Below are 16,950 nucleotides of genomic sequence, written 5' to 3' on the forward strand. Positions count from 1 at the left end.
GGTTATTCATACAGCTTGACAAAGTAGCAAACCACTTGATGAACTGGACTCCAAACCATTCTGCAACAACAATACCAAGCCTATTCAGCCTATCAAAACAACTAAACAGTGGTTTCTCTCACCCATTTGGATTTGTTCCATAGCTGGAGTGAAAATAGTGCAACATGTCAAGTAAGTGTGAATGCAGAAAAAGGGGAAAGGACCCAAATGCACAGACTGGAACAGTGTAGGGACTTATTGAAAATATGAACAACAAAAGCTTACTGGCATGTTTAAAAAGAAGTTTACAGGAGTGCAGGAATGGGCCAGGGAAAAGTGCAGCCAGATACAGATTCCAGTAATGTGCATGTACAAGGTTCCAGGGTAAAAGGCAACAGAGGCTTGAAAGCAAAGGTGCAGAGCAACAATGTCAATCTGGCAAAGAATGAGTGGAAAGGAGATGGTTAAATATCTGCAAGGTTTATGAGGAAAGTGGGAACATGTGAGCAGGTAAGGTCAGGTGACTGGGACTGGAAGGAAAAGGGGTTAATGCAAGGCCGGAGGGAGAGAGATACTGTAACTGGTGCAGGAGAACGAGTCAGAGGGCATCTGGTGGACAGCAAGAGAATGGCACTGAATGGGATTGAGAAAGTGGGAATGTGGTGGAGGGAGGGGCAGACAGGCAGAATGTGAAACACAACCACCATGTATGCTGGTACTTTGTTTGTGTTCACTTAGATTTATGATGAAGTTAAAAGTTATCTCTCTGTGTCTGATAGGCAGCGGCCCCTGGAGACCCCTGCGAGGGGGGGAGGGAGCTAGAAGCAGGAAACGCTGAGGCCTGGGCCTGGGCCTGGAGCTAAAGCCACCATATCTCTGATGGCTGAAGATGGATGAAGCCATAAAATTACTGATCTGAAATCAGATCCATAAGAAATTCTGCCGATATGGAACATATGAATCCAGTATTTTATCGTTTAGTCAGAGGCTGACTAAACGATAAAATACTGGATTCATATGTTTTCAGGACCAAACCTAAAACTCAGAAAACGTTGAGACATTTCTAATTCACAACAACAACAATCATCGGCATTATAAGATAGCACCTCTAAAAAAATACGTAATACTTAATAAACAACGTAATTCAAGCAACAACTCAATTTAGAGCTTAAATAGTTAGTTGAATTAGTCAACGAAAAACCCTAACGACTAACCAATCCACAGAAAATGAATTGGAACATATTCTAACAATTGATTAATTGTCTTTTTACAAGCAAATATTTAATTCTTTTAATTTCCAGTGTGATGGTTTGCTACTTGACTTTGTCTAACTAACTTGGGGTTTTGACTGTTTGAAGAAATCTGACGACATCGTTTGAGACTTTAAGAAGATATGATGGAGATTTACTGTTTTCTTAGATTTTGACCTTTGTGTGTTAGACACTGCTCATGTAATCACAACATTCCTAGTTTGAGTCCAGCCTGGGACCTTTGGTGCATGTCATTCCTCTCTCTGACTTTCATTTCCTGTGAGCTGATACAATGCAGAAAATTACATACTTTTCAAAGAGAGAAAAATTAAATGGGGGACAGTCACAGAAGCACAAATTAAATGTACATGTGCTACTTTTTCTTGCTCTATAATCTATTTTAAGAGGTTGTTTGGATAGTGTGGTTGGGTTGCATTCAGCCTAAACAGAATCTAATTCAACTTTAATCACTTTTTTATATGGTTTTTCAAGATTTAATAAAAATATACAAAAATAATCTCCGCGCATCAAGAGCGTTGACCTGATGCAGTCCTGCAGTACGCCCCCATAGTCATTACTGAAACTAAAGATTGTAGTCTGTCTTACCGTTGATAAGGTAATTCTTAACACCCTCAAACACACACACACACACACACACACACATAAACACAAACACACACATGGTATACAGACCGCCTCACACTCTGTGATCAAATAAAACAACTGAAACTGGGGTGGTTAGTTGTTATACTGGGTAAACTATCAACTTGTTATGACCCCTTTTTGTTTAGTCACACTAATCAGTTGTTTAGTTCATCATGATATAAAGATGATGCTTCTAGTACAACACTTAAATAACTGTCATAGTGAAGCAGAATCAGACATGCTGTAGCTGTTTAGCACTTGATAAATACTGTTTTCAGACTTTTAACAAACTAGAACAGCCCTTAAAGGAAGCCTGAGTATGGTAGATGAAAGCTCTGGGTGTGTCTGGGCACCTACAGCACATGTGAGCTTTTAGAATTGGTGAAAAGAGGCTACAAACCTCTCATTATTTCCCCCTCGATGAACTTGCACGTGGATGACTGCAGGAGACCAGTGGGAACATTGTTTAATCTGATTGTATATATAGTACATGTATCATTATCTACAGTAACCTCTATTTAGATAAAAATTAAAGATTTTACAGCCTGAAAAGAGCTCATGTTTTCAAGTGTTGGCACACAGCAGCAGGCCAGGGCTTTTCAAACTAAACTTCAGATAACATTTTTAGTGACAGTTTACGGTTCATTTATAGAGCCAAACAGTCCAGCTAGTACATCAACATCCTCTAATGTATTGTTTAAGTGCTAAAACCGCATGTCCATATTTTTAGCCAGGTTGTTTTGCTATTCTATTCATTTAAAGCTTTTTGCAATATGTTTGATGTTGCACTTTCCTTAATGTTTAGGCCTTTAGCACTTTTCTCTCCATTAACAGGAGCCTGCTTTATGCTAACAGCTGATAGCTGTTATAGCTGATAATAACTGTTCTGACCAAGATACTAACAAGAATCTTTTGTAATGGTTGGTAAACTCAGATGTTAAAGGACCCACAGACAAGCCCAACATGTGAAATAGTATAGCCTACTTTACATCAAGTGAGTGTGGAAAATATGCCTATACTGATCATCTGTTTGGAAACAGCAGGCTTGAATATCTGAAGATTTTCCAGAAGTAGTTAATTGCCTGGTCAAATTCAGTTTTTGCTGCCCTCGTGTGGTTGTATTAAGCAGGAACGTAGTGGTCAATAAACCTGTAAAACTTTCCTTCAAACTTGTTTGGGATGGCGAATTTCTAAATTTCCACACTTTTTCCCCCTCAAACTTTACATTACAGAAAGTTCTGAGGATAGGTTTGTTTTCAAAGGGAAATCATAAATAACGCAATTATGTGATCACTGGTGTCTTTTCTTCACCAATGTGTTAACCCAAGTTTTTTACCTCCCTGTAACACCTGAAGAATAAATCATATCGTCATAAAATAATATAAAATTTGTCTTCCGGCATTTTAACTATTATATTACTGAAAATAATAACTAAAAAAAACAACATCTAAAATGAACCTGTTTGATTGGCAAATGAAAAGAGGAAGTTGGCTATGTTGTCATTGGTTTAAAATAAACAATTATTTAGACACTTGTTTAAACGGGTACAAATTCATCCATGACACCCATTCTTGGTGAACAACATTCAACCTTTACTTAAGCACTGTAAGTGCACTTTTAAGGGACTTGGACTTTAGTTGATTATTACCCTGTCATACTTCTTCCCTTTATACTTCTGTTATAAACGTAATAAAAGCAATTTTCAATTCAATATCATTCAATTTTATTTATAGTATCTGTTCATAACAAGAGTTATCTCAAGACACTTTACAGATAGAGTAGGTCTAGACCATTCATTATAATTTACAAGGACCCAACAATTCTAGTAATTCTCCAACAGCAAGCATTTAGTACGAAGAAACCTCAGACAGACCCAGACTCTTGGTAGGCGTTGTTTGACGGTGTTGGTTGGGGGTGTAATGAAAAGTAGCAATAACAGTCACAATAAAAGATAATGGAAGAGTGACTAGAAACAGTAGTTGTAGTAGTTCATGGCATAGCTGAGCACCGTAGAGCGTAGCAGGATGTAACAGGGTATAGCATGATGTTAGCAGGACCACAGCGACATCTGCAACCGTGACTTTGGTGCCACCCTAATCCAAGAAAACATGCTGGGAAAAAAAGAACATAAGGACTCCGGGGAATAACTTTCCAGAGCTAGGTTATTAACAGGCATTTCTGGGACATGGATGCAAACAAGTGGAAAGATAAAGGAGAGAGGAGCTCAGTGTGTCAAAGGAAGAAAGAACCCCGGCAGTCTAAAACTATAACAGCATAATTAAGAGCTGGTGCAAGGCAGACCTGAACCAGTTCTATTGGGTTGGTAGATGAGTCTGACGTCTATGAAGAGAAGCAGAGAAAATAAAGGTCCCATGATATGAAAATTTCACTTTATGAGTTTATTTTTTAACATTAATATGCATTCCCCTAGTCTGCAAATGGTGATCCATTGGCTAGAAATGGTGACAGGGGTATCCTGCCCAGAGAATTTGGCTGTGCATGGGAGAGACATCATGGCTTTTTTTACCTGTTTATTTCACATGTCATTATTTTATCTTTAAACACAATTTCAGGAAGTGCAATGAGCATAAAAAAAGTCGCGTGAAATGGGGAACCCCAAATAAGCTACCAAAAGCTTTTCGAAGGGGGCCCATAACAAAAAAATAAAACAGATAATATCCGAATTAAAAAATAAAAACTTTCAAACCAACAATGTTGCAGTTGGTCAAGGCCACACCCCCACCCTCCACATTTCCTTCAGAGTCAGTATTAGGGGACCACTAAGGCCTAAAATCATCCAAAAAGCAACATGTCGTCGGTCCTTTTAATACAACATCAGTGAGGCAGGGCCGTTGCCTAGCTACCATTGAGGGCAAGGAAGGCATGTTCTCTTTTATATTTCTGTTCATTGATTTATGTATTAGACTACATAAATGTTTTAACATTTTTGGTTTGTGAAGGCTGGTTCTGACATCATTGTAGTGTAAATAACCTACTTTACAAACACGGCTGTGTAACATTAAGTACATGTTTAGTAGGCTACAATTGACAAGTTAAATGAAATAATGAATGTGCAAAATTTTCATTTTGCTATTAATACTTCAGTAGTCCCTAGTACGATTATGAATTTGTTTTACATTGTGGTATTACTCTTTATAGAATATTGCCAACACTGAGCCAACTCATATCTTGATTTACAATCTCCGTGCTGGATGTCACATGAGCCCAATCACATCTACGTGCACACGTGCGTGCATGGGCGTGCGCACATGTAGGCCTAAACTACACGCACGCCTTACACCATGGCCTTATCAAAATCATCCACCAGAGAGGATTGGGTAAATCAGGGTCAATGCCCTAACGTCGCCAAGACGAGCAGGCAGGTGGGTCTCAGGTGAAACGTGACGTCATGATGATACTTTTGAACTCCTCGGCAGTAAATCTATAAAGGTGTGTGTAGTCTTACTGCACAGGTAGCCGAACCTTAGACTGAAGAGAAACATAGCGATACAGTCTGCAGGGAATTAACAAGGAGACCTAACATGCGCCAGGTGGTTTGAGTCACCGAGGTATACCTGAGAGTCACCCTACCTGTCGGACGAGGACACCGGTATGTACCCCAACTTACAGTCGGCCAGACACCCGGCTCAGACACTGTCACTGAACAGTCAGTACTTCCCGCCTCCGTATGACTTCACAAGTTACCATCACGTCACGGGAGTCGGTGACCCGTCGACAAGTGCCTGGAACTCCGTGTATGCTCCCCGGGAGGAATATCCGTACAGCTTCCCGGGGTCAAGCCCCAGCGCCGGGCAGGTCAGCGTCTCCCCCCCGGAGCTGAGCAGCACGCCCACCGCCGCTGGAGGGGGATCGTTCACCCCGTACAACTTCATCTCCGGACAGGACCCCTTCAGCTCCAGGAGGAGATCAAATGAATCCGCCAGATCGTCCGTTTCAGGTGGGACTTTCCTACTGGTTACCATGGCACCATGTAAGCCTATTATAGGTTGTGTGATGTGGTTGCTGTTAACAGTGTATTAACCGATAAATAACCAATGGTAAGCTACAGCCCTAATTATAAATAATTCTAATTCATTAAAAAAAAAAAAAACACAGCTTGTATCTGAATTTGTTTAAAAACATGAGCCTATATTTCCAGTCTATCTTGGGGCTGATTACAAAAAAGATATTTGAAATGCTAATAAATGAATCTAACAGGAAAAGTGTCATCTGATTACGCTTACCCTACATGATTAAGGATGCTCAATTGCTATTTGGTAGTCCTTGGTGCAGTCACAAGATTATGACAAGCTCCAAGAGTTGAGTGGGTGTGGGCCTACAGATGACAGATATGCCAAAACGCATATTCATAGACAGGAACCATTTCAACATGTACACAGAGTATAGTCAGACTGACTGCACACAGACATTCATCAAGCTATTCGCCTCTCCCTTTCACCAGCATGGTTTGAAATGTCAATGCAAAGCTAACAGTGGCAACCGTGAAGTCTGCAAAAATGTAATTCCCCACCCTTTCTGTCCACTTGGTGGGTGCAAAAGGGTGACAAACTGGCTAGATAACATGAACACTACAGGAAGTCTGTAGGAGTCAAGCCAAATCTCCTCTTAAGGCAAACCCTCACGTTTCCCCTGTGTGTGCATGTGTGTATTAATGTGTGTGTGTATGTGTGTGTGTGTGTGTGTGTGTGAGAGAGAGTGTCTCAAACAATGCTGTCACATGGTCAATATTTCAGATCAATAACTCTGACTAACTCTTTACTAATACTCCTAGGTGTGTGTTTGTGTGTGTGTGTGTGTGTGTGTGTGTGTGTGTGTGTGTTTGTGTCAATGAATAGCTGCCTGTGTAAACACCTATGTAAACATCACTCACAGTGATAAGAGGAACCACTGATGCAATGCTGTGAGAAGTCTTTACATTAGTTGTAGTCAGCATGATTAATAGAGTTGATGAGGCTTTAAGTGGCGCCTGAACTTGAATGTGGCACCAGACGTCTTCAAATTAGTCATCTAATTCTGTTTGGCCCTGGCCTACAGTGCACGTGACTCAATGATATTATAATCACGTTTATCACACCTATTAACTTAAATTCACAAGGGCAGCCAGGCATGCAAACTTGTGTTTATTGTTTTACTAAATCAGGGTTATTTTGTGTGATACTATATAGCAAAGACTCGCACTAAGGACAAGTACAGGGTGGTGTACACTGATCATCAACGCCTGGAGCTGGAGAAGGAGTTTCAGTACAACCGCTACATCACCATACGGAGGAAGACTGAGCTGTCAATGGCACTGAGCCTTTCGGAGAGACAGGTGAGACTGAGAATGTACTGTAGTTGGAGGGGGGGCACTGCAACCCTGTTTTTTTTTTTTTTTTTGAGGGGATGGCAGTGGTGAGGAGTAAAGGATTAGGTTGTGTTTTCTTCATGTGATTTACATTGTTAATATTTTAGTGATATTAGAAGGAAAAAATGCAACTCCGAAAAACACAGCTAATAGTACAGTTCATCTAGTCCATGTAGTTGCTCGGTGCTAGATTGTTCTTATTGTCATAGATATACAAAGTAGTTAATACTAACACAGTACACATTAGCAGAAAGTTCTTCAACAATCCCATTTGGAGATACAAGCTTTAGAATAAACAGCAGAAACCTTTATAAACCATAATGTTATGTGGCCAATCAAAACATCTTGCATTAAGTAGTGTTAGTGGTGAAACCTTCACTCTCTCTCTCTCCTCTCTCACAATCATATTATTGTTATTGTTGTTGTTTTTTTGCCTACTCATTCTGCTTGTCACACCCACAGTTGAGTGCAACGAAGTCATTCTGGGGAAAAGGAAACTAAAGTAAATTAAACTTAAGCAGAAGTAGGCTTGGCAGGGTGGGAGACTACTTACACACACACAAAAAAAGAAAAATCATTGCAAGTCATCGTCCACTGAAGATAACATAATTGATAACAGACAAAGGCCAAGAGATAAGTACATGGAAAGCATGACAACGGACAGAGATGGGAAGTAACAAAGTAGACCTACAAATACTTTGTTACTGTAGGCTACTTAAGTAGATTTTTCTGATATCTTTACTTTACTATTTGTTTTTGTGGCAACTTTTTACTTTTACTCCTTATATTTTAACATGAATATCAGTACTTTCTACTCCTTACATTAAAAAAAATGGTTACTTTAGTTTTGTACAATAGGAGGTCATGTCGGAGAATAATACGCACACGAGCCTCACACCACAAGCGGGCGCGAGCGCCACACAGAGAAGAAAGTGAGAGAAAAGAAAAAGAGACTAGCTGTCTGGGGAATTATCAGTTGAGAAAGTGATTCTGTTGTTTGTGTTAGCTGTCACCTGTTAGCTAGGTTGCATGTTCTATCAAAAGAGAGAAGTTGTCTCCGTCCGTGTTTTAACACACACCTGGGCGAAGTTGAAAACCAGAATCGGCTTTAAATGCAATCCTAATCTAGTCCCTACTATTAAGTTTCAAATAATTTCACTGGAGTTACCGTTATTCTTGTTACCATCATCAATACCATATTCAATCTAATTGGATGGGACTATACTGTACGTTGCACTGTTGGCGGCTGTGGCTCAGTGGTAGAGCGGTTGCCTGCCAATCGGAAGGTTGACAGGTTGATCCCTGGCCCTGCAGTCATTGTCGAAGTGTCCTTGGGCAAGACACTGAACCCCGAGTTGCCCCCGGTGCTGCGCATCGGAGTGTGAATGTGTGTGAGTGTTTATCTGATGAGCAGGTGGCACCTTGTACGGCAGCCCCGGCCACAGTGGATGAATGTGTGTGAATGGTGAATGTTTCCTGTAGATGTAAAAGCGCTTTGAGCAGTCGTTAAGGCTGGAAAAGCGCTATATAAATACAGCCCATTTACATTTACTTGGCGCATCAATAAGATGACTTGAGAGATTTGGCGGCATTCATTCACGGCAAATCATTGCGGCTTGATGGCGCAAACGTTAGCACATAGTATGGATGGCAACATGATTGAAAATAAAGAGAACAGAGATCCAAGAGATTCAGCAGACAAGCAGCAAGACATTCCAGATCATCCGGCCTTATTTGAGAGAGATGTTTAAGATAGTAGGCATCAAGAATGACTTCTGGCCAATGTGCTGCATGACTCTAAATTATGGGGAACCTCTTCATTAATGTCTTTTTAGAATTTCATATTTAATCCTTTATTTTCTTTCCAGAAGCCATATTTGAGCACACAAACACATACATGTTGATTACTTTAAATGTTAAGGGGAGATTAAAAAAGAGAAATTGGATCTGTGAATTCTCACAGAATCACAACTGAATTTATATCTTGCTGCTCAGTCAGAATCATGTTAACCTGGAGTCCCAGTCTCTGTCTCAGTATTCATGTATGTAATGTTTTAGGCCTTTTGGCAGACATGCATTTAAAATGTAGCCAATGGCATATAAAGAGCCTTTTTCTAATGTCCACTGAAGTCCCTCAGCATGCTCTCTATCATGTGCATGGCCCAGGTAGCTTTGCATAAAAAATTGTTTGCATTTGCAAGGCTATTTGAATTTTATACTTTAAGTAAATTCACAAGCCTGTGCTTTGTTACTTTTACTTGAGTAAAGAAGTTAAATCAGTACTTCTACTTTTACCAGAGTATTTTTAACACAAGTATCTGTACTTCTACTTAAGTAAGTGCTACTACTTTACGTAGAAGTTAGTACTTTTGCCAGATCTGACAACAGAGAATGCACCAACATTTGCTATTTCTGATCACATTTTAGTAACATTCAATTAGAGCCCCTACTAAATTATAAATATGTTTTTGATGTTGCTATATCAGGTGAAGATCTGGTTTCAGAACAGACGTGCAAAAGAGAGAAAGATAACCCGGAAGAAGCAGCAGCCTTCTCAGCAGGCCTCCACAACTACACCCACACCGCCTGCACTGGGTGGACCCGCTGACACCTACAGCAGCAACATTTTGTCTGATACGATATCAGAGGAATACTAGGTGGATTTTATATGGAAGACTGATACTGCATGAAATATGTACATAGAGCCATTTTATTTTTTACAACTTTGCCACAGAGTGAATGATAATTCACATCACCTTGATGTTAATTCTGCACCTCCTGCCATTCAATGACAAGCACTACATGTGTGTTGCAATGATCTTCTCTAGTGGGAATTTGCCAATCACAGGACTTATTATTTTCAGCACCAATATACTGATTAAAAGGACAAAGAGTCACGATTAACATTTGCATGCCTTCTTTAAGAATAGTTGATAAACTAACAATGAAAAACGCATTTCAATAGTTCTTTTTTATATAAACACAATGTTAAAATGTGTCTGAATCTTGGTTAAAGGTCCCATGGCATGACAATGACTTTATGAGGTTTTTTTAACATTAATATGGAGCCGGCCTATGATCCCCCAGTGGCTAGAAATAGCGAAAAGTGTAATGCGAGCCCTGGGTATCCTGCTCTGTCTTCGAGAAAATGAAAGCCCAGATGGGCCTATCTGGGATCTTGCTCCTTATGATGTCATAAGGAGCAATGTTACCTTCCCTTTCTCTGCTTTGCCCGCCCAGAGAAGTTGGCCCGCCCATGAGAGAGAGAGACATCATGGCTTTCAAACGAGCAAAGTGGCATTTGGTCAAGGTCACACCCCCACCTTCCATCTTGCCCCCCCTCTCTCTTCCTCAATAGCTACAAACTCAGAAATGGCAGAAACTAAGGAAAGCTCATTGTGGGACTGGCTCTAGTGGCTGTAATTTGGGAAAGAGACTTCAGATACAGTATTATAAAAAAGCATATATAAAAGCATCCAAAAAGCACCATGCCATGGGACCTTTAATATAAATGACAATAGGTTTGTTTATCTTTAGTCGAATATCTGTTTTATTATTAAGAAAATTGGTTGAACCCTAACCCAGTTTATTTTAATGACATGAGGAAGTGCTTCTCAAGATCACAATTGAACATAAAAAATAAAGATTGTACCAAAATAGTGAAAGTTGAAGTAAAATGATGTCAATACATTTCTTTATTAGCACTTGAATTTACAGGAATTAGATAAAGAAGGGTGTTGTTTGTTACTACTACGAAAAGAAGAAGAAAAAAACTTAAACAAGATGGTGCTGAAGTTCAACAACCTTTTAATTTTTTTCTGTTGTTGAAATATTGATGCATGATGATATAAGTACAAACTAATGGGTTTTGGTTAGGGATAAAGACAGATGTGTATGGTGTAATGGAAATGGTGAATGTACAAAAAAAGAAAAGCAGTACTTATTTGATATGAAATCATGAATGTCATTTGGCATTTTCTATTTAAAAGATTTTCATATTTACATAAAAACTAAAATAAAAATCTTTATCACACGCAACATTGTCAGAACAGCAAGGAACTGAAAGCAAGCATGTTTAAAAATGACTGTGGAAAAACATATTCAGACAGCAACGTTTAGCCACATCCTGAAACAGCTGCCACATGACTCATGAGCTACCAGCATCCCTGTGCCGCTAAATACAGACAGGCTTTCAGCTTTTAAGTGTTTTAAGTGAAAAAAGACATTGCTTATTTTGTCATTTGGGACTGACTGTACTGTATGTATGAAACCTTAAAATATGCACTACACCAGTTGTCTGGGTATCTCACCTGTTAGAGAGCACGCCCATATGTAAGGGTTTACTCCTCCATGCAGTGGCCGGGGGTTTGACTCTGACCTGCGGCCCTTTGCTGCATGTCATTCCCTCTCTATCTTCCCTTTCATGTCTTCAGCTTTCCTATAAATATGAAGGCCTAAAATGCCCCCCAAAAAAAAGATGTACTACACTGTGCATGTAAGAAGTCTTACCACTATCAGAGCCTTACTGTTTGTTTGTCAATTTAAAGAAGAGAAGGGAAATTGACAAATGTAACTTAAGTACCGCAGACAATAGTCAGCAGAGGCTGGCGTACATTTCTTTTCAAAATAAACTACCGTCACACCAACTTCTGCATGGGTGAAAGATTTCCTGTTCCTTGTTCACAAGTTTATGAAACATTACCACAGTGAGAAGCTTCTTGATAAGTTCATGCCACCAATGAGGAAGTGTACCAATGGTCTAAAGCTTTACCAGCCCACAACATTATTTAATACCTTTAAAATGACGACTGTAACACTTGAATTTAATGACCGTTGTTTGTACCGTAATTTGTTATTGAATCATACAACAGTAAAGGCCACATTAGAGAATCCTTTACATCTGCCAACACTGCATTTCTACATTCTAATCCACAATAAACAGCTGTACTGTATACATACTGAGTAATCAAACTTGACTTTAAATTTGCTTTATTTACAAATTGTTGCTGACACATTCTTTGCATATTAAATTATAAGTAACCCACAATTATATCATCATTCAAAAACTGATGTGCACAGAATTGAAGAATTGGCACCAGTCTTGGTTTTTATAAATAAAGACATTTGGCATGGCAGTGTAACATCATATGACAAAGAAAATATCACCTGCTTTTTATGGGGGGAAAAATAAACTTTTAATTGTGGTTCAACCAAACCTGTCAAGAGCTATTGTTCAACATGATTACCTATGTTGCACAGATATTAGCTGCAACAATACTAAACAATGTAATTCTCATACAATTATTAAATTGAACAAAGTAGTATTGGCTTACTGATCAAATGGCAAAAAGGATACTGGATTGTTGGAGCAGTTTTATTACACTTCACCTGTGTTGTTAATCATTTGCTCAGTAGACTTTGTCAGTCAGAAGTACAACTGTTTTCAACAAGAGCGTTCAACTGTTTTTTTTACAACTATCATGAACCATAAACACCTATTTATAGCTGTGATTCAGCTAAATGATCTTTAACCTCACGACACAAACCAAACCACTCATGTAACCTCTGTCTTTGATTAAATACACAGCAAACAAACAACTCACACGGTAGCACTTTACCTATAAAAGCAAAACTTACACATAATGACAATAGATGATTTTTTAGGAAACAGAAGTCACAAATCATAAAAAAAACAGAGCTCAAACAAACAAACCGCTTTACATTAGGCTGGGCGCATGTCATACCCACTGTCACTCCGCTTTGTGTCTTTAGCTGTCCCATCAATAAAGGCCTAAAATGCCCCCCCAAAAAATAAAAAGAATCATTACATTATGGTAGATCCTGAAGTGTTTCAGAGGGTGATACTGAGCTGAGACAAGAGGATCAAAGGTTGGGCCGTACACTTCCTGACCCAGTCCATACCAAAAGACTGTAGCAGATGCAATAGCAGCTTTAATAATATGAAAAGTTATTACTCCGAAATTTCCATTATGAGAACAAACATTAACTCAATCCATGAGAGCTTATTCTAACTGCTCGGCCATTTATTGTTAGGTCTAGCACTTCCTCCTATGGGCTGGAGCTTGTACACTGCACAATGGTTAACTTAGAAAAGATTAGGTCTTTGAGAAGAGACAGCAAAACCAGAATTTCAGATATATTTAGATTAGTTAATAGAGCATCTTACAGGAATATGATGGGCACTCAGAGCCCATACCTAAGAACTTACATTTTCTTGTGCATTATTTTCTGTAAGGTCCTCAGTTGCATGTAGTTCAGTTTAATTCCAGACAAATTGCCATGTTTGCTTTTTAATTACAAACCTTTTTGATAGTTGGTTGACTAACTGCTTAACATTAGATCTTGAAACAGCAGGAAGTGCACTGCGTTCAACTGACATTCTATTAACCCACAAAAAGGTAGCATAAAAATCCATAATGTATGAAAGTTTCTTCTCCAGACCTGAAGGTCAGAGCCCAAAAATGACTCAAACCCTGAATTGTTACAGTTAATTAAAATTCGCAATGTTTAAGGTTTAACTACAGGTATCTATATTTCAGTAGTGATACCTTGGAAACTGCAAATGATAAGAAGAGGAAACGTGTCAAACCATAGAAAAAACCTGATGGTGCTAAAAGATAAACAGTGCATGTAAGAATCTGACACGTAGTTAATATTCTCACACCACATTTGTCCCCACTTGTTTCAGTAAAGGAGAAAAAGAGAACAGCACCCTCCTTAAGAAGGTGTTCCTCCTTTTACTGCTAAATCACTGTATTAAGAAACACTAAGCAACTTGCATGTAGCCTACTGTTGCAGGCAATCCTGTGCAATAATTTATTAAGACTGCTTATTACCTATGTCCCCCAGCCCACTAACGTTTGTCTTAAAGTATGACTAAAAGTCCACAAGCCACTCTTATTTATCATTACATTACGGGGATATTTCACCATTAACTGATACAGGGTTGATGTAAGGTCTTAAAATCACCCCTTCCAACTGATAAACCATTTCTGAAAGAGTAAAAGCACATGCCAAAGACAAAGCAGAAGTGTTACATCATGGAAACGAATAGGTGGTTACTTTTACTGCAAACTTCCTGAGACACAAGACATTTCTCGGCAAACTTATCTTACTGTATGGCGACAGAGCCGAAGGACAAGAGCATGGTTGATGTGAGATTAACCCGCATACAACCTATAAGAAATCTCTAAGGAAAGACCTACTTTATCCCTTTGATGTGAAATTAAAACACAGAACATGAACGGACAGATGACAGCGTGTCAGAGTGCTTTAGAGTGTCCATTTTGGCTGTGGAGTAATAAAACCAAATACATTGTAACATTAACATTATTCTTAAAATGTTAGCCTTTGGCAAATGTACATTGTTTTAATAATGATATAAACGTAAATATGCTCATAAATTAAAAATGAGTAAAAACTGAGAAGTAGAACATAATGTTAATACAAAGAGAGGGTGTAAAAATATGTGTAGCCAAACTGGAATTCAAATAATGATGATGATGATGGTGATGAAAATGATACTTTGAAGCTTGTTCATCCCAGAGGTAAAAGTGGTGAATAATAATACTGTATCTATATTTTTTTCCTTTTGAACATCACATCAAATGAAGGTGAAGAGTGTTAGGCAACTCCTCTCTCAGTCTTCAGCGGTGCAGTCTTTGTGAATGACACTAAACGGCGTGAATCACCTGTCTTTACGGACCTTGGCGTACACACATTCATCTCCTGCTGGTTCAACAGTCTGCTGAGGTCGCTCTGAAAACTTGACCTGGCCGTACTCCACCTCCCCCTCCGTCTCTGGTCTTTGCGGCATCTGCCTCCCCGGCCGTTGCGCGAACCTGACATCAGCGTAGGTCAGTTCATTGTCTTCTTCTGCAGAGTGAATGGAAGAAATGGCACACATTACACTCAGTGTTTGTTTGGTATATATACAACTAACTACATTCACCCAAGTACTGAAACATAAGTATACATTTGAGCTACTCGCATTTAACTGCCCAACAGTTTGTACAAGTTCAGCTGAAACAATTACTCATTAAATTAAAGCTATTGTGCGTAGTTGCAACGTTGCCCCCAATGATAAAGTAATGACAACCACACTGTCGGAGCGTCATCGCCATGCCAAATAACCATACTGAGGAATACAGAGAGAGTTGTCTGGAGCTGATAGTCTTAATATAACTTTGGATCAACTCGTTTGGCAATGGCTTGAATGTAACAGACGTTTATTAATATCAAAAGGTTTTACACTACAGCTATAATCAATTAGTTGAGTGAAATAAAATGAAGTAATTAACTATTTGTTAATTGTACAAATATTTCATGGCTTTAACTTCACAAATATGAAGATTTGCTGCTTCTTATAATTATTGTAACACATGAATTTAAGTTTTGTAAATTTTACAATTTGACTTTTAATTGAACAATTGTACAAAGCTGAAGGTGTTGTTATAAACTCTGGGTAGTTGTGATGGGCATTTCTCATTGTTTGCATATACACAGTTTAAACAATTTAATTGTGCTATTTTTCGGTAAACAAAACCTACATGTGACTCCTTGTGCCTTACTGCTCCATCCCTCACAAACACACTTACTTTTAATACTTTAAGAATTTTCCTTATTATACTTACATAATTGAGATATTTTTAATGCAAGACCGACCATGGATGCAGGAAATTAAGTGTTTTACATGTACACAATTTAAATTTTGCTCAAAAGTGGAGGTCTCAACCCCCAATGTTGAACCCAAAGTTATGCCCTGGACTGTAGTACTTCTACTTAAGTAAAAGATCTGAATATTTCCTCCACCGCTGAGGGTTTGTACATTGGATTGTTAAAAGAATAGTTTGACACTTTTAGAAATGCATTCTTCCAGAGAGTAAGACTAAAAGATCGATATTACTCAAGTTTATATTAAAGACTGGAAACGGAGGGAAGCAGATTCTAGTTACCAACTTAGTTTGAAAAAAAGTCTGCCTCTGAAGTTCTCTAATTTCCAGGATGTTGAGCTTTAGACCAGTGAACAGAGCAAAGCTAGCCATTTCCCTCTGCTTCGGGTATTTCTGCTGAAGCAAATCTTCTGCTAGTTTATCTAGTGCAAATGGAGGAACAAACTGTGAATGCAGGGATGGAAAAATTAAGTTTGGTTTTTTTGTACCTTTTGGTTTGTTGCTTCTCTTTTTCTTCTGAGCACAGACGACAGCCACCCCGACCACTAACAGAATAACCAACGCAACCAGTACACCGGCCATTATCAGCAAGTAATCTGTTTCAATAATAACAGAGACAAGAGACATACAGATCTTTGAGTTACTAACACTACAGAACACTACAGGTGTTTTATGGAGGAAAAAAAGAAAAAGAACAAATGACTGTTAATTTTACTTACTAATGTACCATTGGGCATCGCTGTGATTGTAGGATGTGTTATTAGTGCGGGGGTTAATTGACACTGTGATGCCAGTCGTCTTACCCGTGGAGGTTCTCATGGGAGGAGATGTTGTTGGCTGAATACACGGGATATTTTTGGCTTGAAATACCCACTGTGAAATGTGAGTCCCGTTGGTTAAGGTGCAGTTAATGAAGTCTGTGGGAAAGAAACAGATCAATGACTGATCTACAGTAAATAATCAGAGTCGCAAACTTCAAACTGTCAAATCATGTTCTCACTCACCACATGTAGATATT

At 38.9% G+C, this 16,950-nt stretch overlaps 2 protein-coding genes across 10 annotated transcripts in view; one reads left to right on the forward strand and one right to left on the reverse strand.

Moving 5' to 3' along the window:
- Positions 1-5,212: 5,212 nt before the first annotated feature.
- cdx1a (caudal type homeobox 1a) lies at positions 5,213-10,253 on the forward strand. Of its 2 annotated transcripts, none has more exons than XM_034884335.1 (3): positions 5,213-5,865; positions 7,061-7,206; positions 9,726-10,253. In XM_034884335.1, the coding sequence occupies exons 1-3, from the start codon at positions 5,487-5,489 to the stop codon at positions 9,894-9,896; spliced, it is 696 nt and encodes a 231-aa protein (XP_034740226.1). In that variant the 5' UTR covers positions 5,213-5,486; the 3' UTR covers positions 9,897-10,253. The 2 variants fall into 2 exon arrangements, with proteins under 2 accessions (XP_034740226.1, XP_034740227.1); XM_034884336.1 differs by having other exon boundaries at positions 5,215-5,832.
- A 1,961-nt stretch (positions 10,254-12,214) lies between these two features.
- The window catches only part of LOC117952313, an 18,910-nt gene continuing 14,174 nt past the window's right edge, over positions 12,215-16,950 (reverse strand). For 2 of the 8 annotated variants that reach the window (XM_034884500.1, XM_034884499.1), the window contains exons 3-6: positions 16,652-16,849; positions 16,421-16,528; positions 16,339-16,342; positions 12,215-15,137 (exon numbers count right to left, since the gene is read on the reverse strand). In XM_034884500.1, the coding sequence (XP_034740391.1) occupies positions 14,948-15,137; positions 16,339-16,342; positions 16,421-16,528; positions 16,652-16,849 (500 nt within the window). In that variant the 3' untranslated portion in view covers positions 12,215-14,947. Of the gene's footprint in view, positions 15,139-16,338; positions 16,343-16,420; positions 16,532-16,651; positions 16,850-16,950 lie in introns of all 8 variants that reach the window. The other 6 variants (XM_034884502.1, XM_034884501.1, XM_034884503.1 and 3 more) reach the window with 6 other exon arrangements.

Source organism: Etheostoma cragini, chromosome 10, assembly GCF_013103735.1.
Source record: "Etheostoma cragini isolate CJK2018 chromosome 10, CSU_Ecrag_1.0, whole genome shotgun sequence".
NCBI lineage: Eukaryota > Metazoa > Chordata > Actinopteri > Perciformes > Percidae > Etheostoma > Etheostoma cragini.